The sequence below is a fragment of the Oreochromis aureus genome, linkage group 7 (assembly GCF_013358895.1).
Source record: "Oreochromis aureus strain Israel breed Guangdong linkage group 7, ZZ_aureus, whole genome shotgun sequence".
Classification (NCBI taxonomy): domain Eukaryota; kingdom Metazoa; phylum Chordata; class Actinopteri; order Cichliformes; family Cichlidae; genus Oreochromis; species Oreochromis aureus.
In genome coordinates, this window is record NC_052948.1 from 53,169,385 (window position 1) to 53,192,764 (window position 23,380).

The following is a 23,380-nucleotide window of genomic DNA, read 5'->3' on the forward strand; positions in this document are numbered from 1 at the left end:
TCTTCCCTGAAAAAAAAAATGGCATCAGGTCAACATTTCAAATGATCCTTTTCTTCGCAATCCCTACCAATCATATAACAACAGATGTAGCTCCGACTGGATTAGATATTTATGTTTTGGTGCTTCCATAGTATTGATGCCCACAAAGTGGGCCAGAGTATCTCAGCTGATTTCTGTTATCTAGAGGGGCAGTAGTTGGCCATTAATTCCTTTGTTACAGCTTTATGAGGTAACCTTACTTTACCCCAAATTGGGGATCACTGATGAGCAGGTAACCGAAATGGGCTAGCTGTCTTTTACAACCATTATCAGACTTTGTGGAAAACCAACTACATATAACATAGAGCTCCCAGTCTCCATCAGATCAAACATCATACACCCAGTCTCCCAAAAGGAGTAATTATTTGGAAGAAAATAAGCGAGGTCCACCAGCCTGACATTAGATTTTAGTCTTCGTTATAACGACACGAAATTGAATAGTTAAACTCTTGCCTAAAATTTAAAAATTGCAGAAACAAAGATATCAGCTTGTCAAACTAACAATACTATATCATAAATTTGCTATTGCTAAAGCGAAATTAGGGTAAATCAAATAAAGTCAAATCTAATATTTCATCGGCAGTACTCTGAATAGCAGAATCCTTAATGGTACTCCGTAGTTGGTTAATTAGCTTAACCACCAGTGTTTATTTATTTTCGTCATTCTATGATTTCGGTTTATAGAGGTGCAATTTGAAGAAAAATAGCAAAAGCATGCACAAGAACCAGAGAAACACACTCACGAAACTGTATTACCTACCAGATATGTCATTCAAACCAGAAAACTCGACAATGAGCTACTCTAACGATCGATTTATCTGCCAGCAGCTCATCATCCTTCCTTCCACTTCCACCTGCACACCGTTAACAAAGTAAGCTAGCGACAACACGACAACCCAGTAATACATTACATCTACAGCCATGGCAGATCCAAGAATACGGCAGATTAAGATTAAAACTGGTATTGTTAAAAGGTAAGGCTGGCTCTTCGTTTAACTTAACTAGTATTTCGTATGTTATGCAAGCTACTTATAGAAGCTAACGTGAGGTCGGCGTTTTTGAGCTAACTAAGCTAGCCGGGCGACCAGGCTGTTTCGACGAAAACCTACGCCGCACGTCGAAATGTGTTACCAACGACATTTTAACTTTAGTGTGGTGTTGGGGCGCGGCCTATAGCCAGTGGCTTGAATGACAAGAAAGTGTATTCTGTTCAAAGCGGCTATTTCTTACCGTCGCTTAACCCTGAGTAGCTAATAGTTATAATGTGGGGGTTAGAATTCACGGTTCATTCAAACATAGCGCTGTATCATAGTTGTAGTGTGTGTAATTCAGCTCAATTCAAAGTGATGGTCGACTTATCCCTAATGTTAGCTACGTAGCTAACACACTGCTGATCAAATAAAGTGTCCATTTTTCTGGCTGCATTTTAAAACTTCCACGTGCTGATATCAACTGGATCACTCGCACTCAAGTTCGTAAACTGAAGTTATCATAACATAACATAACATAACATTACATTAATTTTATTATTTGTCAATATAAAATAAAATTCTCAGTGGAAGCTCCCTCATCTTGGCAAACTGGAGCTGCTGCATGAAACAGCCCAACGTAGAAGCACCGTTATATTATTATTATCATTAAACTCTGCGGGTGTGGGAAGCACCTGCTGAGTAAGCTAGCTAGCTCCATATTCGTATCAGGTTACGGTGAGATGGAATTGTGGTGAGATTTTGCAAATACTTGCATCCCATTTTGGGGTCAGAATTGTTGCAGGCAATGTTGACACGTACATATTATAATGAGGAGAAAAAAAAAAAAAGACAACTAGTTAATGAATAATACAGGCCAGTGCACCTTCACTCCACTAAAGTACTGCTGCATATGTACTTTGGACTCGAGGCTTCCTTAAATTGGTAGATGATCATAACTGGTTTAATAAAAACTATTGTTAAATTTAGTTTTTTGGGGGGTGGGGGGGCTGGTTCAAGAAACCGTTTTTTCAGGTTGTGGATTTTTATTCATACACAGTGTGTACCCAGAGTGTTGGGTAATTTAGGTTGAGTCGGTACAATTCCTACTGTAAGTTGCTATATGAAAGTTATAAGCTACACAAATGGAGAACAACTGGGAAGAGTGAAATCCTACTGGCATAGGGACTAGTTGGTAACCAACTGGCAACCTTTGATCACTCTGGAAAAGTGTGTATTCACAAATCTTTCAGTGAATGTTCCTGGAGATTGCTGGCTGTTGGTGGGTGAAATTTGTCGCTTAGAGGGTGCTACACTGAAAACCTTGTTGTGATTGCTTTGGTTGCAAGCATCCTGCTGTGGTTGCCCATAGTTTGCACTATACATCGCTTGGAAGACGTTGGCAAGTTAGGATCTTCCATGCAATCTATGAGTGACCAGAGTCATCTTTTAGTAGTTGCCACAGCACCTTGTAGCTTTTCTTGCGACCAGTTTCAGTGATCGCAGGCAGCCTCATGCAACCACTCACCAGCCTGCCGGGGAATACACATTTTTCCCAGCAGGTGGTGGCTAACAGGGCATAACTGACCGGTCTCCATCCCAGTGTGACTGAGGCTTTGGCAGTCTTTTTTACAGTGACTGCCAGTAACCACAACCTGCCAGGAGAGTACAGATTTTTCTCTAACGACCGGTGATTCTCAAGCAGTTGCCAACTGACCCAAGGCCATGTGTGACTGGGCCTTAAATGCAACTCTAAACCTAACTGTAGCTGGTTACCTGATGGATGTTAAGAAGTTAAAACCTGGAAATGAGTTTTTGGTTTGATGTTGTAAATAAAGTTTGTACCTACGTAACCCTAACCCCTAACCCGAATCAAGCATCATTTTAACGGTTTTTTTTTTAAATTCATAAAACATGTAAGTAAGTAAGTTGTTTGCTTAGGTCTTCATGATCACACAGTACACTGGAGGCCAGTGGTACTGACAGTGAAGTCATGTGATTTGTGCAGTGTGTTTGTCTGTGAAGGTTCTCAGTCATCCAGGTCATCGTAGTCTAAGGAGCTTGGAAAGAAAAGCGTCTGGACTTCTTTAAGTTGCTTGAACATGTTTCACCTGTCATCCGAGAAGCTTCTTCAGTTCTAGGGTCAAATGGAGGAGAGTCCCAGATTTAAGGCCTATGGGAGTGTCCCAAAAAGAGGGACAATGGACCCCCTAATGATCCTCTACCTAATCACACGAGCCAAGGTGTGAAGACGGGTGTAGGTCACAATCAGCCAAGGTTTCGGGTGAGCTCATTGTGAAACCTAGCCCCACCCTATCGTGTAATTTACTGAGGTCAGATGGCCCAGGATGTGAGTGGGCGTTAAGGCATCTGGGAAGGGATCTCAGAACTGGATTATAGATGGCAGACAGTTGGTGTCATAAGCCACCGCCTCTGTTCAAAGGTGGTCGTTCACAGTGGACTTAGATGGCTTCTTTCACTCCTCAAGAAAAGAAACCTTACAAGGGAAAAGTTCTTTTCAATTAAATTAAACGTTTTTCTTTAAAATAGATGTGAGCACCAATGAACTGTTCTGTGTGCAGTGCAACCAGGACAAATTCGAGTTCACAGTTACGCCTTCCTTAAACAGATATCCTGTATTACATGCCCTGCAATAAACTTAGCCCTTGTTAAAGGCTTTAATGTAGTGTTTCTTTTTGGGCTTGGTTTAGAGAGATGTTTGTTATGCCGTTAAATTATGTTGCAAACAGCTGATGAATATCTAATGCCTTCTAATGTATGACAATCAGTGAGAACAGGCTAGATAATAGACTCACCTTTCAAATGCAATTAAATTGGAGATCAAGCATTTTCAGGAAAATCTGAAATAGTATTCATAAAAAAAGAACTCACTGGTAGGGATGTTTCTGGTTTGTGATTTATGAGTTGTTTAAATGACAGAAAAAATTAGGCTAGTTAACTAGTATAAAAGACAGAAAAACAGGAAACAAATCATTCAAAAGCAGATTATATCTTAAATGGACAAAGTTAAATAATGGCAAAACGAACATTTTGTGTATTTTTAGGAGCTTCATGAACCAGTAATTGCAGTTGTAAATTATTAAAATAACAATAATAGGTTTAACCGACTTGTATTTCTGGCGGCAGTTAGCAACGGCATCAGTGTTTAACATCAAGTTGGCTAGTTGCACACATTCCTGGCAAGTGCAGACATCTTGTATTGTGTTCTAACTATAACGGTACAACTGAGTGTACAGTAGCTGTTTCGTCCCAGTTCCATTTGTTTCTTCATTGTTTGCCTAGTTTTCCAAATTTTATAATGAACATATTCCATCTTGATTCTTTCTCTTTTCCAAACTGTAAATCCTGTCTGTAGGCAAACACTGCTCATCTATAATGGTTTAGTTTCTGCTTCACTTCTAGATAGATTTAATATGGGCCTTTTGATGTAGGACCTGCAAACTCATTAACTAGTCTAAGCTGTCCTACTAAAAGAGTTGGCATCTATTTCGAGCTTGGCTCCACATTTGTACAACGGCCAAATTTACCATGCTGGAATAGAAAATATTGTAGACATTATGAGGATTCTTGAGATAATGGGCTCAGTTGTCTGTGGGATGGTCTGAGTGTACCTCTCGTCAATCAGGCAGACTTGGGCAGACTTTAATTCCCTCCTGTCAGTGCTGTTTGTGTAATACGCTATCGATTGCACTTTGATGAGGGTCAGATTACCAACGGGTTCCCCGGTGGTAATGATGGAGGCTGGACATCCCAGAGAGGATAATGTCACAGAGTGTCCAGGAGTGGTCAGTATAGGAAAAACAACAATGCAAGCGTGCAGTATTTTATTAGCCAGTATCATCCCTGCTTTCTCTTCTGAGGTTTTTAAGTTGAGTATGTTATTTGAACAAAAGACAGAAGATTTAAAATCTCACTCCCTCAAGGCCAACAGCTGTACGTTGACATGAACCTTTTATCAAACTGTTTAAGTGTAGAGTGTCATTGCTCTCTGTCGCTTCATAATCTTGTGTCCTTCTCTTTTAGTCTCTTTTTTTCCTCTGTTCCCAGCTTTTTCACTTCCTACCCCCCCTCTCTCTCTCTCTCTCTCTCTCTCTCTCTCACACACACACACACACACACACACACACACACACACACACATATATATATATATATGACTTTAGAGGAAACCTGCCTGCTCTTTTAGCCAGGCCTATTTCCAGTGGCTTCTGCACATTCCAGTCAGCGCCTTTCTGCCCTAGCGAGGCGGATGCCCTTAATAAAATGACAACAGTAATTTGCCTTTGTCATTCCGGTCCCAGCGCCGACTACATCACGGCTCAAAAATACAGTGCTAGAGCAGGCGACCGAATGTGTGTGTCGGCTGGCTTCTAATTCCCTTTTTTTTTTTTTTCTATTTTCCAGAGAGCTGCCTTTTCCATTAAGCCTGAGGTGGCAGGTCTATTTAAAACCAGCCACGACCCCACCCCTTATTCGCACAGCGCTCCAAGTCTGGGAGAAATAAGAAATTAACATCAGGACTGGAAAGGGGAGGAATGGACATTTTGTTATTAGACTGTCCTTCAGTTTTATTCAAATTATTTCAGCCTTCCTCCCTCCATCGTTTCTCCTCTCTTTGCCACCTTCTTTGACTCTTAACAGGTGACATAACTCATTCTACATCAAGCATGAGAGTGAAAGACAGGATCTGCTATTGCATACGGTGCCTGTTTAAAAGCTTCCTGATGGAACCGTATTAGAATGAGTGGTAATTGATGTAAAATATGACAGAGTGCTATTGGCTTCCTTGGCTAGGCAAAGAGCAGTGCAACGTGCAGGGAAGGGTCTCCAGTAATGTGACTGACTAATGAAGGATTACTCACTTACACACACACAGCTGATTTTATGAAAAATGAAATTTGTGTTGTCAGTCCCACCAGCAGGCGCAGCCGGAAAAAGACTGTTAGTTGGAAATCATTATCAATAGCTATATTTTCAAACTCCATTATGCCAATCAGGGTCGGAATCTATTTAAGAGATTTAGTTCCATTTGGGCCGTAATTGATAAATAATCAAAATTTATCAATGTACTCAAGCCTATTTTCACTAATAATCAAGAAAAAGAAGCCCATTTACCACCTGACTTGGTCTAAATTAGGGATTGAATTGATGATCAATTAATGTCTAAAAAAGAACTAGTAGCTTCTGGGAGTGTGTGTGTGTGTGTGTGTGTGTGTGTTGAACACAATAAAGGTGGATAAAGGAGCCAGATAATCATGTTGATAAGATGTGAGCTGGATGGCAGTATATAGGTTACACTGATTTCCGTGTGTTTTTCTGTGACATGCTAACACAAAAGACATGAGTGACATGATATAATGTGAAGTCCTACTTTGCACATTTCAAAAGTGTATTGATAAAAGTAATATGTAAGATGTAATATGATCTTTAGATGAATTCAGGGCAGAGACCTACTATTAATATGTTTAAGTAAAGAATGAAATGTAAATGTGATTGAAATGTGTTTTCAGAGTATATATGGCTTTCCTCTCTGCAGTAAAAAACAAAACAAAAAAAGATCTGTAATTGTCCAAATTCATCTGCCACAGGCTCGATTTTCCAAAGCCTGTGTTAGAAGATTGGAAATCCACTGGGATTACTCAATTTTAGAATTTTAAAAAATTCTTTAGTTAGCTTTCCGTTTCTATTACCCATTTTTCCTATGTATGTAAAGGAGAGAGTTAAATCATTTTAAAAAGAACCAGCCAAATGTAATGACGTACATTTGGCTCCTAGATATGCGAAGGAATTTGACTGACGGATTTGTTGCTCTCATGTAAGCTATATTACTTTTTCTTCACATTGAAAATAAACCCTCCCGGCATTGAACCCCCTCAGCTTTTCCATTTATGCCATGCAGAATTCTGGAAGTTGCCAGACAGAGCTACATTTATGTGCGTATATAGATTAGAGATGAACAAAATATTTGATGATTACAAAGAAACAAACTATTTACAAACGTGAACTTGGGCTTTTGAATCCATTCTTTGGCCATTATGCCAGAAAATTTAATTGAATCATTTTGTATTATTATTATTATTATTATTTTTTTTTTTATTTATTTATTTTTTTTTATTTAAATTCATTAGTTTAACATTTGTATCAGTGTTATCCAGTATGTAAGTTTATGATGTTGCATTCTGTGTACTTGTCGTTAAATAAGAATCAGATCTCACTCACTAGTGACGCATTCACATATTGTAATATATTTAGTTAAATAATGTAATTAGTGAATACTGTTGACTGCAAGATGCATAAGTTCAAGGTTTAAGTGCTGCAAAACAATAAGAGGATACAAAATGAAATGCATGTTTTACAATTGATATATTCTACCATTTTAGAGCAGGCCAGACCGTGGACATCAACTGCCCCCTAAAGTTTTTTTTCTATAAAAGTTAGCAAATAAACAATCAAATATATTATAATAAAATATATTGCTGGCAGCTCACTAACAAACACTGGTGGACATTGTGTACAGGCTAAAAAGCCAGATGTTTCTCTAATGGTTGTAAAGAAAACAAAGCAAAACAAATTTCCAAATCTGACTGCAGATGAATGACAGTGTTGTGCTGTTTAATCTCAATTTTAAAGAGTTTAATAAACTCAGTTTTAACAAGTGCGTAAAAACAATAGGAAAATGCTTAAACCTCATATACTCATATAAATACCATAGTCCTCATCCACATTATTTTCAGGTTTAGATCTGCTACTGCAAGTTATTAAAGAAAAAAATGTTATCTGGTTTAAATTTAGTGTAAAGTGTTGCTCCTTTCCAGAAATAAAATGTCTTTCATGTAAATGCATCCTATTTTAGTCACTGTTAGAGCGCTCTGTAAATGATAAGTTGAATTTCAAAGCATTATTTAAGGCTGATCTCCACTTCAGAGCAGTGAGGAGAAGTGATGTGTTTGCTGCGTGTTATTGAGGTGTGTGTCTTGCCATCCTGTGGGAGATGATCTCACTGTGTCCTCCTCAGTCACAAGAGTGTTGGGGAGAATGAGGATAGATGGCCCTGTCTGTAAAAAGTGACCATCACAGCCTGCTTTTCTTGGTTCAGCCTATATTATCCGTCTGAGAGGCTGTGTGTTTACGTTTTATGTTTGATGGAACAACACTGTATGGCTGCCTTTAACCGTGTCTTTTCCGTCTTCTTGTTTCTCTGCAGGCTGGCCAAGGAGGAGATTGCGTACATAACTGAAGCGAAGCAGCAGGAAGAGAAGATTGAGCGCCTGAAAACCGAGGCGGCAGATGATTATGTCATCAAGAAACAGGTACATTTCGCTTCTTTGATGCTGTACAGCAATTATGTGTCTTAATTTGAAAGCCTTTGAATTATCCATTTATCACCACCTGTTCATTGTGTTGATCTCAGCCAGTAAAGTGAGGGAGGGTTTTTGCTCTTGCATAGTTAGGGAGTGAATTGTGTCTTGATAATTTGAGTAGCCCTTCGTTCATGTAATGAGGTCAGTCCACAGTGATAATGAAGAATTAGGTTTTGAGAGGAGAATCATTAGTGATTTTGTAATTTGCTTGATTCAGATGTAATTATATCATGTTACTTTAAAAGAGTTTGATAATTACTGACACATGCTGGTAATTTAGTGTCCCTAACAGATCACTGGCCCATATCCTGCTCTCCATTCTCACTGTGCCTGCATCCCTCCATCATTTGTCTGTACACAGGTTGTGGAGTTTTCTCACTCCAACATGTTTCTTATGTCTTTTAAAAGGTTCAAATTCATAATAATATAATAATATTAATGTTAGCTAGCAAAATGGACAGTCGTGTGGGCAGTTTTTGAGCTTTGTTTGCTATACTTATGTATGAACAGACATGTATGGATATTGTATCTTGTAATTCTAAACATTTTCATTATACCACCGTATATCATAATCAGATGACAAACACTTGGTGGTTTATAAACACCAAACATCAGAATGATATATACATAAATATATTGTGTCATCTTTGCAAGCTACATAGAAAGGAACATAGAAACCGGTTTAGTTTTAAAGGTGTTGTCCTTGTGAAGCATTGCATCACTTTTAGCATTTTTAATATGGAAGCTGGAAGTCTGGTTGTCTTCCATGTGCACATTTACTGTTTCACCACAGCAAGGTCCAAGTTCTGCTTCGTTGTTAGACTGGACCAACTCTCTGCTGATGAAAACAGTCTCTAGATATGGTGTCCAGAGCTCATAGTGGCAAAGCCAGAAGAAGAATTTTTTTTTTAATTTGGCACATAAGCATTGAACTTTGCCACATAGCACTGTGCAGTGAACCCAGTTGTTGTCCACCACCAGCACTACTTGCCAAATTTGGCTTTTTACCATTTGCTCCTTCACAAAATACTATTGAAGTTAAAGTTAAAGACACTACATCACTGTTGTGATCTAGTGGAGGAAATCTGGTGTGTGTTGCAGATGTGGAAGCGATGAGGGTGATCACGTTTGCTGTTTGTTTAATAAATAAGCAGATGGAACTTTTTGATCACATGTGGTGCTGCAAGCACAGAGACATTTCAATTATGCCTCAAAATATATAAACAAATCATTACCCGCCGCGTACAGAAAATGTAAGGAAATGCCAAAATAATGTAAAATCGGAGCGTTGCGTTATGGGTTCTTTATAACCCTTATTTAATCGTAATGTTTGTAGGCTAGCGAGGGGGTTTATCAGCTTTAAATGTTAAATGTTAAATGAATTTCTGAATTTGCCTTTAATGTGTGTTTAATACTTGGGGGAAACTAAATTCACAGCTTCTCTTGATGTCTTTGCTTCATTCCAGTGTCACAACGATAAAGAAATAGTGTGAAAAAAGGTAAATAATACAAATATTTCAAGATCCTGTCAAGAGAGCCTGATAGAGAAAATAGACAAATATGAGTTTTGCCTATTATGGTATTTTATGGTCAGCTTACACAAGATTGTTGGAAAAGGACGTGGTTTTTCATATAACTGCCCTTTATTTGGGCCAGTGTTCGCTGATGCGGATCCAAACTTGATTCAGACAGGGAGGAACTGAACCACGGATATCACATCTGATTATGTTTACGGCTTCCATTAAAATTCAGTGTGTGTGTTGTTTTGTTTGTTCATTCATAGAGTGGCAGCTCAGGCTGAGCAGCAGGCTTGGTTGGTGTTAAATGGGGAGATTGGGAGGCCAGATGGATTATGGTTGGAGATGAGAGGTCTGAGGCAGGATGGATTACAGGTTTTTATTTTAATGGAATCAATACGCTGTAAGTGTCATCTTTATCCTGTGCTGATGGGATCATTCCACTGAACCGGGAGGGCACCGTGACTTTTCTCTGTTTCAGTACTCTTTTGCCTACTCTAGCTTACCTTGTCACATCTAGATGGCAGCCAACTTGACAATTTGTCCAACATTCTTCAGTATGTCAGTTTAGGCACTTGGATGAACTTGTACGCCACCAGGCAGGCAGACAGTGTGCATAGCCGTGTAATGTACACATGTGAAACTGAGTCCATATTTTGACTTTTTCCAGCTCGACACAGGCCTCGCTGAGGAAGCATCTGTCATGAGTGACTGTGTCTGACAGTGTTAGCCAGCTCCTCTCCGCTCTTTAGGGTGCTAGCTGGGGGAATTCCACATTAGCTGCGGCTGTGAAAGTACCCCAGGCTGCAACACAGTTACACTGCAGGCGTAGTAATACCTCTTTACGCCTGATCACAATGCTCTCGGCTCATTCATCCAGGTGTGGAGCCAGATCGAGGTGGTCCCCCGCTGCCCAACTCCCGGCCCGATCAATAACTCAATAACATTTTTCATACTGCCGACTTGTTGAGAGATGTTAACCACAGCAGAGTGCATGAGGGACACCCTGCATGTCACTGTCAGGAGTAAAGCTACAGCACAATCCAGCCAGTGAATACACTTTGTCTAGCTGTTCAAATTAATGGTCAAAGCTTGGAAAATACATGTTCAATAATGTGTTGACTTTTGTGAAGACCTGTAATGAAAACTGGTAATAAGAGCAGTGGCAGGGGCTTTCGGATTAATAAAAGTGGTGATGGCACTGATGCGGTCTCTGTGTGGTTTCAGATGGAGGTGTTGCAGGAGTCCAGAATGATGATCCCAGACTGTCACCGCCGGCTGGCCATAGCACACGCAGATCTGCTGCAGCTGCTAGTAAGTACCACCATGAGGTGAACAAAATTTTCATAAAACAACAGGACACAAGCTATTATGATAATTAATTCAGTTGGACTTCTAATATCTCATGGCCTCCTTGAAAAAGAATTTCATGCATGCGTTTGTGGGTAGAAGAAAAAAGGTTCAGCTTATAATACTTGTAAATTCCAGCATCAAGAAAAAATGGTTAACCCTAGCATTCAAGTTTTATTTTTAATCTTTTTTTCTCTTTTGTATGTATCACAATATCTAATAACTAACTAATTGTGTGTTTCTTAGTAAAGCTTCATTAAAATTGCACAATTGTAATTATAATTGTATAAAAGACACACAACTCTCATACTCTTGCTTTCTAAACATAGTATGGCATTAGTATTAGCAAAAACCTATCCTTTTTCACATCTGGTAGACATGATCAACACCTGGATCATGCTTAGGAATCCCTTCCTGTCAGGCTTCATTTCACTAAAATAGTTAATAATTAAAATATTATAAATCAAAATAATTAATAATAAAGAATGAAAAGGCCTAAGATCCTCATTTTAATACGTTTGGATTTCAGTTTAATGCCAGATCTTTAAACAGTTGTCTTGTCCAATGAGACCAGCACGTAACAGAAGAAAAAAAACAATAATGGAAAAGACAACATCAGGTTATGGCTACTGTTGTGATAACAAGCTACATAGTTCCCTTAATGCTGTACCATAAATAAGCGAGGATGTAGTAGTAGGATGTAGTACTAGAAGTAGTAGTATTAGTAGTAAAAATGTTCCTGTTAAATTTACTGCCATGTCACAACAGGTCTCCATGCCTAGAGACCAGTTAACAACCACAGTTTGCTAGGAAAAAAATTAGTTTTCCTTTACTGATTGTGTTTACTGGAGGTTGCTCACAGTCGCTTTGAAATTGACTGCTAAGCCCCAGTCACACAGGGCCAGAGACTTTATTTTGAAGGTGAATGGTCCTTTTTTAGTATGCATTGTTCTTTTTCAAGTTTCACTCCAGTTTAGTAGTTAGTTAGCAAGTATTTGCAGACGAATCTGCATCTTCATTTCAGATTATGCAGGACAGCAACATACTGCTAGTGACAGAAGCAATCATAAGGAGTTTTTTTAGTGCAGCACCTTGTGGCAACTGATTTCACCTACCGGCATCCAGTAACCATTTGCCAGTGAATCGGAGAATGCAAATTTGAATGCACACTAGTGACCAGGGGTTGCCAATTGGTTTCTAGCTCTGTGTGGGTGAGGCCTAGCAGACACTAAAAGCCCTTTTCCAGCTCAGCTCGCCTTGACTTAACGCTGTTTCGGTCATTTTCCATTACAACCAAGTACCACCTAATGTGCGTAGGGTCCTTATAGCAATGCCACCAAAAGTCCTGTGATGTCATTTGTATGCAACACAAAAACCATAACAAAAGTGGACGTTGAGGCGATTGTACACCTGCTGCTCAGTGTATGGCTTCTTGTCACACTTGAGGACCAGGATGTTGTTTTTTGTGCAGCCTTTTCCCTTGTTGCTGGGTTTCAAAAATGGCAGTTTTGATTTTTATGAAGGACTGTCATGACTCATTGAGTGACGCCACTGACTAGCCAATTGGGTGAATGCTGTCTGTTGGTGTCACGTTTTCGGATCGTCTCAGATCACTTGGAGCCCTGGCTGAGTGGGTACAAAAAAGTACCTGTTGTCAGGTACTCCCACCTAATGGTAGACCTTAAAATCCAAGTCGAGCCATGCCAAGCTGACTCAAGTATATACGAGTGGGAAAGGGCTACAGTTGGCTACAGTTTCATACCAGGACACCTGTCAGTCAAAGTGGACACATATTTAAAGTATATCGTGGTATCCTGGATATTCCAATGTTGAGTCTGATTTTTTTTTATTTTAAATGTGTGTAGACTTAATGAACTGATCATTAGAATAAGCTCAAGCACCACACTTTGCACTTATATACAGTATATATACAGCCACAGAGCATGCCAAACCCTCCTGGACTTAAGCTGATATGGAGAGAGGCAAACATCAGCATGGATGTCTCAGGGTCATCGAAATTAATGCAAAGCAACAGTCAGACAGCTGGAGGTGTGAGTCACTCACATGGGAGCTGAATGCTGGGCAGAGGGAGCTAACCTGAAATTAGCAACCTGTCCCCTTCCCTGTTACTCATCCTCCCTTCTTTCTTCCCTTCAGACAGGCATACGCATATGCACATGCTCATCACAGGTCATTAGAAGTGTTGTCACTGTGGTGACTACCAGAGGAACGCAAACACACTTCAGTGTCAAGTTTTACCTCAGTTCAACCCTTCCTGGATGAATTTGGTTCCTACCATTATGATACAGCATGAAATATTTCCTGTTGCTTTTATATGAAGACAACAAACCTGTTTGTCTAGTGAAGACAGTTGTAACTCCTTCTTTGGAAGTATAGTAGATGGCACTAAAACAAAACCTATATGTGTGTTTGTGTGTTTTCAGGAAGCAGAAGAGGAATTGGCTGAATCAGAGGAGTACAAAGAGGCTAGAAGCATATTGGACTCAGTGAAGCTTGAAGGATGATTTCTGATGCATTTCTGTTCTCACTGTGAGATTCACTTGCTTAAATGTCCATTCCTTTCGTCAGGCCTTGTTTGGAACCGTGGAGGCCAACTGAATCCATTCAAAATCTCTTTTCTTGATGTAATTATTTCTTTTCTTTACCGCTAACGTGCCACCACATTTTGATCACGCTTCTCCTGTGTGAAAAAAATAAAATAATTCCACAATAATATGATAAAGCCTTCAGTTTATTATAGTAGATTAGTGTAGTGTTTTCTTTAAGTGATGTTTGACTTTTTTATGCACTGTTTACACATTGAAACTGGGTGAAACACATGTGAAAGTTATCTTTTGATCTCATAGATTAATGACATTAATAGCACAGTGCTGTTATTCCTGTTAGCAGCAGTGAAATGGATTGTGTCTTGATACCTACAATAAAGACAAGAGCTATTTGGTAACACTGTCAGTCATATGACAAATGTTAGTGTGAGCCATGAATGACAAAACAGGCCTGTAATGTCCCCTCTGCAGTTACATCTATTACCCAGATGGCCTAAAATAACGACACCTTACATTAAGGCTGAGGAAGTCCTTCCTAAATAGTCATACTAATAAATGAACTCAATTGCCAGACAAATTAAGGTTACATTTGACTTGATCCTTATTTTACAGATTTCGATAATTATCGGGATCACCCCAAAGTCTCATTACCGCCCTAATGAGGCGCTGCTACTCCGTGACATCTACCCCGCTCCATCTCGTTAAGGAAATCGCTCTTCAATGCTGATTATTTTATTTGGAGGTATAATTATATTTCTTTCGGATAAATCACGGGCCTAATCGAGTCCGTGCAGAGGGCAGCGGCGCTAATTGAGGCATGAGATGCGGCGGCGGGGCGCTGCACCTGCGGGTTTGTGTGACCGGAGGACCCACGCAGGCTGCTGCTGACAGCTCGGAACGTGTCGTGGCCGGATGAGAAAGTAACAGCGCAACGAGGAGAAGACACAGACCCGAAGTCCTGCGTTCAAGTGGACGGAAATACTCGCGTGATGTAGACTGCTTATAAAAATAAAAGCACTAATCAGACGTATTAAAGCTTATACTGGCACGGCAGACGGTGGGGTTGATGTAGCTGTTTTTTCCTGGTTAATCCGTTGAAATGCATTTTAATTTGCGTGCTTTGTGAACATGTTGCTCTGCAGTAATACATTTTTCAGACTGAGTACAAAGTAGACTACACATTTGCTTCTGAGATGCACGGGAACCATAGCGTTGCTGCTTTTTACAGCTCTCGCCAAGAAGTTTCATTTCGCGCCTTCCAGAGTCACGTGACTTATCAGGAAATCCAATTAAGTCTTCAGAAATCACTCCTTAATGAGCTAATTGTCTGTTATAACCTCGGAGCATGCTCGGTAGCCATGTCCAACCTAAAAAAGTTCCTTCTTATTCACCTGTTCCTTATTTGAAGTCTCTACACTTAATTGTGGCATATTTTACTGGAGTATTTTCTTTACCCTATACTGTAGCCAGCAGCCTTTATTTGCAAACTGTGAATTACTGTGGCATACTGTTAATAAAGTGGGTAGAGCCATACATATTAAAATTTCTATGCATACAGTGATTTTACACTTAAAGAAATGTTTTAAAGTAGGATATTATGTAACAGGCTACACGGTTTTATGCACAGCCCCCATCATATTCTGCTCCTGAAACTTTGTCTGTGTCAAACTTCTTTTTTCCCCCTTTTTTCTTTTCCTTTCTTTTTTTGCCTGACGCAGAGCAGGGAGCTGTAGGTTGCAGCCGAGTTGCAGCATCAGCTGCAGCCGTTTCTCAGCTCCCTCGTCTCAGTATAACTTATTACTCCAAATACCCCAGACACCCACCAAATCAGCTGCGTGAAACAAGAATCTCATTTGTTAAACCGGGAGCTCATGCAGATGGAAGATCAATTGTTTTGCTCCTCAGAAATCTCGAACTGAGTGAATCCAGACTGCAAAGGCAAAGCAGGGAGAGAGAAAGAGGTTGCAAACAGTGGCCTGGGCCTTGGTTTGGAGAGCCTGCACTGTGAACCAGGAGGTCACGGGTTCAAGTCTGGTCTGTCATCAAAAGTGCCTCCACCAGTAGCAAGAACACACGTGGGTTTGACTACACCACCCTACACCACATCCAGCAGTGTTACATTTTTATTTTCAGATATTTTCTTCCTCTCACTTTTATTAAAAGTCACTCCTCATCTCCACAATGCGTGAAAATGTCTACTTTCCACTCAGATGCGCCGCATTAACTTCCGGGGGGGATTTGTTTGTTTCTCTATTTTTATTTATATGACGGAAAAGATTGATGCGAGGATGTTAGAAGAATTTGCAGGAGGATAAACGCAGTAATAACTGTGCCTAGGTCATTTGCTTACCCTAATTAGCCAACAGCCTTTAGCAACACACACACATAAAATCTATTCACGCTGTAACGTAAAAGGTTGCATTTAATGAAATACACTGTTATATAAAAGTAGACACTAACAGTAATAATATTAAGAAGGAATTAAAGATGTATGTCTGACTCTCCATTGCGCTGAAAACATGAAATATTTTTGGTTTCATATTCTCATTAATGGCTAAATCATTATATACAATCTAAAATAATTAAACCAGTTAAATAAACATGGGGGCCAATATTCCCAGCACTGATATTTAATAATAAATACATTAAAATAAATTTTGCATCCATAAAATAACTGTCTCCTCTCCTTTATCTTTGTGCATAAAATTTTTAGGATTGTTTTTTCCTTTTCTTTTCTTTTTGTATCTCAGGCCCACATTCAGCACAAATATCTCACGCTGCTTGACATGTCATCATCACCTCTCACGTTGTGTCGACCTGCCGCAACGAGAGGAGTCATTCGCTCGTGTTTGTACAGCTATAAAAGCGTGCAGCTCTGGACAAGTCGTAAAACGAACCGCACGATCCATCATCCCGGAATGTGAGGATTTGAAATGATCCTCACAGCTTTGGAGGCGTCAGGAAAACTTCCCTCAAACGTGATGCCAGAGGAAGAATATATTTCACTTTTGCATTCGAATATTAATGCGATCAGTAATAACATAGACCCTTTTTGATTTTGTAAAATTTGGATTTAAAACGGTTAGCTCCGACTTAAAAAAAAATCTTCACAGCTACCTCAAGTCCGGCTTTCAAATGGAGCCTTGGAGAGAAAAAATAGAGACCAGAAAAATCTCCAAGTCCCCCCTTTGTTAAAAAATCTCCTCCACATCCCAAACAGACTCCCGAGCACGACTCCTCTCCGTCCGTCCAGCCACCCATCCCTCCCAGTGTGTCACTCGTGCCACCAGATTGCACGCAAATAAAAGCTGCGCGGAGGCAACTGAAGCCCGGACGGACGAAGAAAAGAGCCCCAAACGAGCCCCGGGTTCACGCTCGGACGCCTCCTTTGTGTCACTATTTTTTTTCCCAGCACATAATAAATAAACGTGTTCTCTCAAAACGTCCCGACATCTGTCTTAAGTTTTTTTTTTTTTTTAAAAATATATAATGTAGCAGATTGTTGTGTGCATTTGTGTGTAGGCTAGTAAAAAAAAAAAAAAAAGCAGGCGTGCTAATTGAGTCTAATGGTGGTTTACTGACAAAAGAGAGTTTTGAGTTAATTTTTAAAAGCTTTTTCTTGTCTCTTCAACATAATTTAGACAGATGATTTAAAAAAAACAACTTATGCCTCCCCCCCACCCCTCCTGAAAGTGTTGGAAACATGATTACGTGGTTGCCCGTGTTGTCAGACTATCTGTTCAGGTGTCAGACTTTCGGGTATATTAGGCTGACTGTGTCCCTTTATCAAAGGCGAGCATCCCCACTTCACTGTTCGCTGAATTAATTTGCTCACACATCATTTAGACCGAGTCCTTCCCTGCCTGACAGTTGGAACTATACAGGAGATCACCTCCACTTGATACTGCTTTTATTTCAAAGTGCTCAGATATGACGAATTTTATATAAACCTGCTGGCCTTGAACATTAGCCTGGTCACAAATAAAGTTCGTTGGTTCCAGTAACGGGAAATTAAAAAACGAAAAAAAGTCTGACCTCCAAGAGGTATTTAATGTCGTAAATAGGTGGATGATATCGTCAAGCTGACTAAAAGGAAAAAAATGAACTAGAAGGAGCAGTATTAAAAGATGCAGACTCGTAGCTGTCATGTGGTATCTCTTTATGTGGTTCTTCCTAATACGAGTAATAATAACTCTTGTCCGAGTGGCTCGCTGTAAAAGCACGCGCAGAGCAGCGTGCGCAATTAAACAAATATTGTGGTGATCCAACATTTCTTGAGCGGGTCGAAGCTTTCGCTCAGATATTAAATCAGGTTATTTTATTGGATGTAATTTGGGGGGAGAAATCAAAGCCAATTACAGGAATGAGGAGGAATGAACTTGTGGATGTGAGAGGATGGAGAAGGAGGAGGAGGAGGAGCAGGTGGAGTGGGTTCTCGGGTCTCGGGCTAAAGCTGACATACCTCAGGCTTCAACTCTGATTGGTCCTCGTTTGGAGAAGCTCATGGGTTCATTCCGTTGTTAAGCGCCTCCCCATTTCGCTAAACTACATTATAATGCAACGAACCTCCCTTTTAACCACAAACCGAATTTGCTTTCATTTAGGCTATATATTTTTCTTAAATAGGTTAAAGTCATAGAGATTTTTTTCTTTTTTTCTTTTCCTTTTTTTTTTTTTTTTTTTTTTTGGAATAGCATTCCGCCCTGGAGCGGTGCGCAATGCTATCTCATGCCGACCTCCTGGATGCTCGCCTCGGTGAGTTAACATCACCAAACTCCGGTCTTCAACTCTACTGTAAGCTGGAGGAACTTCTAATCTTAAATCAAGCTCAGAAATTGTCAATTTGCTTCTTATGTGATCTTAATGCGGCTGAAGTGAGCTAAACTCGCTTAATTCATTGGAAAAGTAATTATTATTATTATATTACTGCGTAATTTGATTTAACCATTTTCCAAGATACCAGTGTGATCAAATTGAATGAAGAGTATTTAAGGAGCAGATTGCAATGTGCATGCTGTCTCTTGAAAATAGCTGCAGTGGTTGTTTCTGTTCTTTCTTTTCTTTTCTTTTTTAAATGTCTGTACTTGTGTTGAGGCGTTTAAAGCATGCACGACGACTGCTTCATCTTCTACTGCAGCCAAAACAATGCTTCAGCGGTTCCTAAATCCGCCTTTTCGCATGTAAGGCATGCTTGTTGTGTGCAGTTGAATATGTCACTGCATTTGCCTAACATGTTCCTTTTCCTTCCTGTATAGACCAAGTGTTTAATGTGCAGCTCTCACCTGCTGCGGTTGTCTGTGCAGGGATGAAGGATGCCGCGGCGGAGCTCCTGGGCCACAGGGAGGCTTTGAAATGCAGGCTCGGCGGTGGAGGACCTGACCCGGGACACTCCGGGGAGCTCGGCCCGGGCCCGGACGGCGTAGAAGGGACTACGATGCTCCCGGGTGACGATATCACCAGCGGCGGGGGATCCAACCCGGTGCAGGTGAACAGCAAAGAGCAGGAGAAACAACAGCAGCAACAGCAGCAGAACAACAACAGCAACAACAACCCCAACCAGTCTGGAGGGCAGCAGCCCCAGAAACAGAAGCGACACCGGACCCGCTTTACGCCGGCGCAGCTCAACGAGCTGGAGAGGAGCTTCGCCAAAACGCACTACCCTGACATCTTCATGCGGGAGGAGCTGGCTCTGAGGATCGGCCTGACGGAGTCCAGAGTGCAGGTGGGAGGCGGCTGGGAGTGTGATGTTGATAAGAAAGGAATGAAATTGAACTTTTGAAAGGCCAAATGTGAAACACACAGGCGTTATAAATATTATCAATATATCTCCCCGAGTACCGAAAATACAACAAAATAATACCTGCACATAAAAGTGATTAAATATTGAACTATTAAAAAAAAAGCCCACATGCTTTCATTTGGGGCTCAATAGTTACTGCAACATAACACATTTAAGTTGCTCTCCAGACGCTATAACGCCTCTTTAGTGGAAACTTACTGAAACACTTTATTAGGATGCAAAAAACCCACAGTTTTTCACGTAACCCGTCAGGGTTAAGATTTTAGATTCTTTTGTTTAATTTATTCTTTTGTTTTTTCTCACAACAACCAAATTCTAAGCTAGAGGAATGTGTTATGTCAATTTGCGCAAACAATCAAGCTTATTGCTTGGTTAACATATCAAAATATTGCCTAAGAAGGAATGCAAAAAACAAGTTTTAGTATTTCACAGAATTGTAGTCTTCATTGTAAAAAATAAAATAAAATAAACGACGTTTTATGGCATCCGTCTATCATTAATATTATTAGGTTTTTATAGTTTAATTATTTTAAATGTTAATGTGGCATCACACATATTTAGAGCGTTCTTGTGTGTCTGACACACACTGCTGTTTATCTTCGCATTGAACATAACGAGTGCAGGGGTTATTAAAAAAGCTTGATACTAACATGCCATCCTTTAGTTATAAAAAAATCAGGTGCATTAATTGGGTTGTTTGTAGTATTTTATTTGATTTTATTCAAACTTTATAAATTATCAGTTTTCTTTTAAAAACCGAGGGTGCTTTATTTTAATATTTACTTGTTAAAATGGCCCAAATTCCAGTGTCTGCCGCATGTAATTCATCTACAGGGAACCAAATGCTGACGGCAGCTTTATTACACTCGATTAATCGCCTCATATCAACCTTTTAACAGTCCTGAACTAACAGTGATGGTCAGTCTACAACTTCATCAGACTGCATTTCATTCTCGCTGTAATGCTGCCACTTCAGTGGCTCACTCTTGCGCCTTATTGGATGAGAACGGCAATTGCGCTTGGATCGCTCGCATGTGAAATAATACCCCATAATAATCATTATTATTATTGCAAGAGTCCATTCAGTCTCTCCGCCATTTACATAAAATCAAAATTAGCGAAATGACGCTCATCTGCTATTATGACAGCGCTGAAAATAAGAAGCAAGATCCAGATTCGATTTAGCGATGGGCCTGTCACCGCTTTCTGCATCTTAATGCCGGACGTGCTGAAGATGCACTCTGTCTTATTTTTATTTCTGTTTTTTTAAGGGGGGGAATGAGAAATTGCGTTTTCTTTCCTTTGAAGTGTAATGCATTTCAGGCCGGATTTCACGGCTGGGCTACTCCGGGGGAAGAGAGTGAGATTGTCCCGTTCTTATTACTGCGCCCCACTTTCTCAACCAAATCTTCACATTAATCATAGACACCCGCTTACAGCCAGACCCACAGAAGCACGGGGACTCCGGGAATAACAGAGCAAACCACCCCTCTACAGCAGCAATAACATTGCCTTTATTATCCCAGGCCGGATGTAGCACAGGAATCTCAAAAAAATGTGGCTCAAAGTATACGATGACTGCTGCTACTACTACTACTACTACTAATAATAAATAGCCCACAAAATAACTTGAAAAGTAGAAAATATTTCACATAAAAATGTAGTTGAACCTCAAAACATAAATAGGTCTCTCTCTCTCTCTTTCTTAAAAAATAAAATAAAATAAAATAATAAAAATCGGCACCACGATGTCAACGGCAATGAATAATTAAAATAAAATAAAAATAAAACCTAGTACTCTTTAGTGTCATTTCAACCATGAAGATCGTGGAAATATGTTTTCGATTGAATCTATGTGAATGTTCACTCATTACTGCAAACAGCTGTTATTTGAGAATTTAACCAAAATTCATAAATCTGTGTATTTCTGCGGTGATTTACTGCTGGTGTTTGTCATTGATCACACACTGATATCATGACCTTTTTTTTAAAAAAAAAAAAAATTATTATTATTATTGGTGTTCCCAGCGTTGATAACGTGACCTGTCAGTAAAGTCACTGAATCAGCTCCCCCTGACTCCTCCCGTCTTTGTCTGCAGGTCTGGTTCCAGAACCGACGCGCTAAGTGGAAGAAGCGCAAGAAGACCACCAACGTGTTCCGGGCTCCGGGGACTCTGCTGCCGACGCACCACGGTCTGCCTCAGTTCCCATCCGCAGCTGCGGCAGCAGCGGCTATGGGCGACAGCCTCTGCTCCTTCCACGCTAACGACACCCGCTGGGCCACGGCAGGGATGCCCGGCGTGTCTCAGCTGCAGCTCCCGCCCGCTCTGGGCCGCCAGCAGGCCATGGCGCAGTCACTGTCTCAGTGCAGCCTTGGAGCCGGACCACCACCCAACTCCATGGGTCTATCCAACATGTCGTCGAACGGCTCCGGGCTGCAGTCACACCTCTACCAGCCCACTTTCCCCGGAATGGTCCCCGCGTCTCTATCCGGCCCGACGAACGTGACCGGGTCGCCTCAGCTGTGTAGCTCCCCGGACAGTGACGTCTGGAGAGGGACAAGCATCGCCTCTCTGCGCCGCAAAGCGCTGGAGCACACAGTATCCATGAGCTTCACCTAGTGACGAGGGTCAGCGCTACGAGCTTTTCTTTCACCAACACAGAGATCTTGTGCATTTTGTTCTTACCCACCCAGTCCATCCAAAGAGGCACAGTGGGACAAATACACCCGGGATATTTGTTCAGATAACATTTTTTCTTCTTCTTCTACCCAATTCACGAGAAAAACGGGGAGAACTGACATTATTCATTGGGCCCTTTGGCCTTTATTAACCATAGGACTGGTTCTGTTTTAGGCTATAATTTATTATTTCGCATGTAGCCTCGATCAGCTATTTATTTCTCTATTTAAACGAACCGATGCGTGAGTTCGGTATTTATTCACTTATTTATTTATTTATTTATTGGGCACATCCAGCCTTCGCCATGATTGCCGCGGGGCTCTCGGTGATATTTGCTCAGTGACTGAAGGTTTTTGAAGACAAATTCTGTGGATACTTTTAACTACAAAAACTAGATCACAGATTCACTCTCCCCCCCCTTTTCCCCCCTCCTGCTGCACAGCATGCAACTCTATAAGACCAAAGGGATGCACACTGGCCACGCAAAAGCCACACACCTGGAGATTTAAAAGAAGGAAAACATGGACGATTCACCAGGAGGGAGACCGATTTGACAGGAACGGGGGTAAAAAAATAAATAAATAAAAGACTTGACTGCATGTGCCGTCCAAAGCAAAAATAGAAAGGGGGGAAATACTCTGAATTAAGACATTGAAAGTGACTTAACTATAATCTGTTATATAGGATGTTTTGTGTAGCGGAAGCACTCTTGTTCCCATTTGGTCAGTTTGTGATAACTTATGTTTCCAAAACTATGTCTGTGCTTATTCTCAGCTATGACTTTCTTAAATGTTTGAACAGTTTTGTTTCATGGACATGTTTATATCAATTCAGTGTAAATGATCAAATAAAAACCATTTTCAATTATGCCACAACACGAATCAACCCTCGTTTCTTTATAAGCTCATTCCAGAAGGTATTTAGATTTTAAATGATTGTAGTGATGAATCTGAACATTTTATTTAGTGTTCACTGCATCAAATTTTCTATCCTATCTGGTATAAACTTGTTTATGTTTTTTTTTAAAAAAGGTAGCAGTGAACATTGAAGTGAGGCTCAAGTAGCAAACGATTATT

The 23,380-nt window shown here is 40.4% G+C and overlaps 2 protein-coding genes across 2 annotated transcripts; both read left to right on the top strand.

The window, feature by feature from the left end:
• Positions 1 to 856: 856 nt before the first annotated feature.
• Positions 857 to 13,995, top strand: tbca (tubulin cofactor a). The gene is made up of 4 exons (XM_031734376.1): positions 857 to 1,013; positions 8,233 to 8,338; positions 11,134 to 11,220; positions 13,701 to 13,995. Exons 1-4 carry the CDS (start codon positions 961 to 963, stop codon positions 13,779 to 13,781), a joined length of 327 nt encoding a protein of 108 aa, XP_031590236.1. The 5' UTR covers positions 857 to 960; the 3' UTR covers positions 13,782 to 13,995.
• Positions 13,996 to 18,541: 4,546 nt separating this feature from the next.
• On the top strand, positions 18,542 to 23,168 carry otpa (orthopedia homeobox a). The gene is made up of 3 exons (XM_031734325.2): positions 18,542 to 18,578; positions 19,127 to 19,545; positions 21,723 to 23,168. The coding sequence occupies exons 1-3, from the start codon at positions 18,542 to 18,544 to the stop codon at positions 22,242 to 22,244; spliced, it is 978 nt and encodes a 325-aa protein (XP_031590185.1). The 3' UTR covers positions 22,245 to 23,168.
• The last annotated feature ends 212 nt before the right edge of the window (positions 23,169 to 23,380 follow it).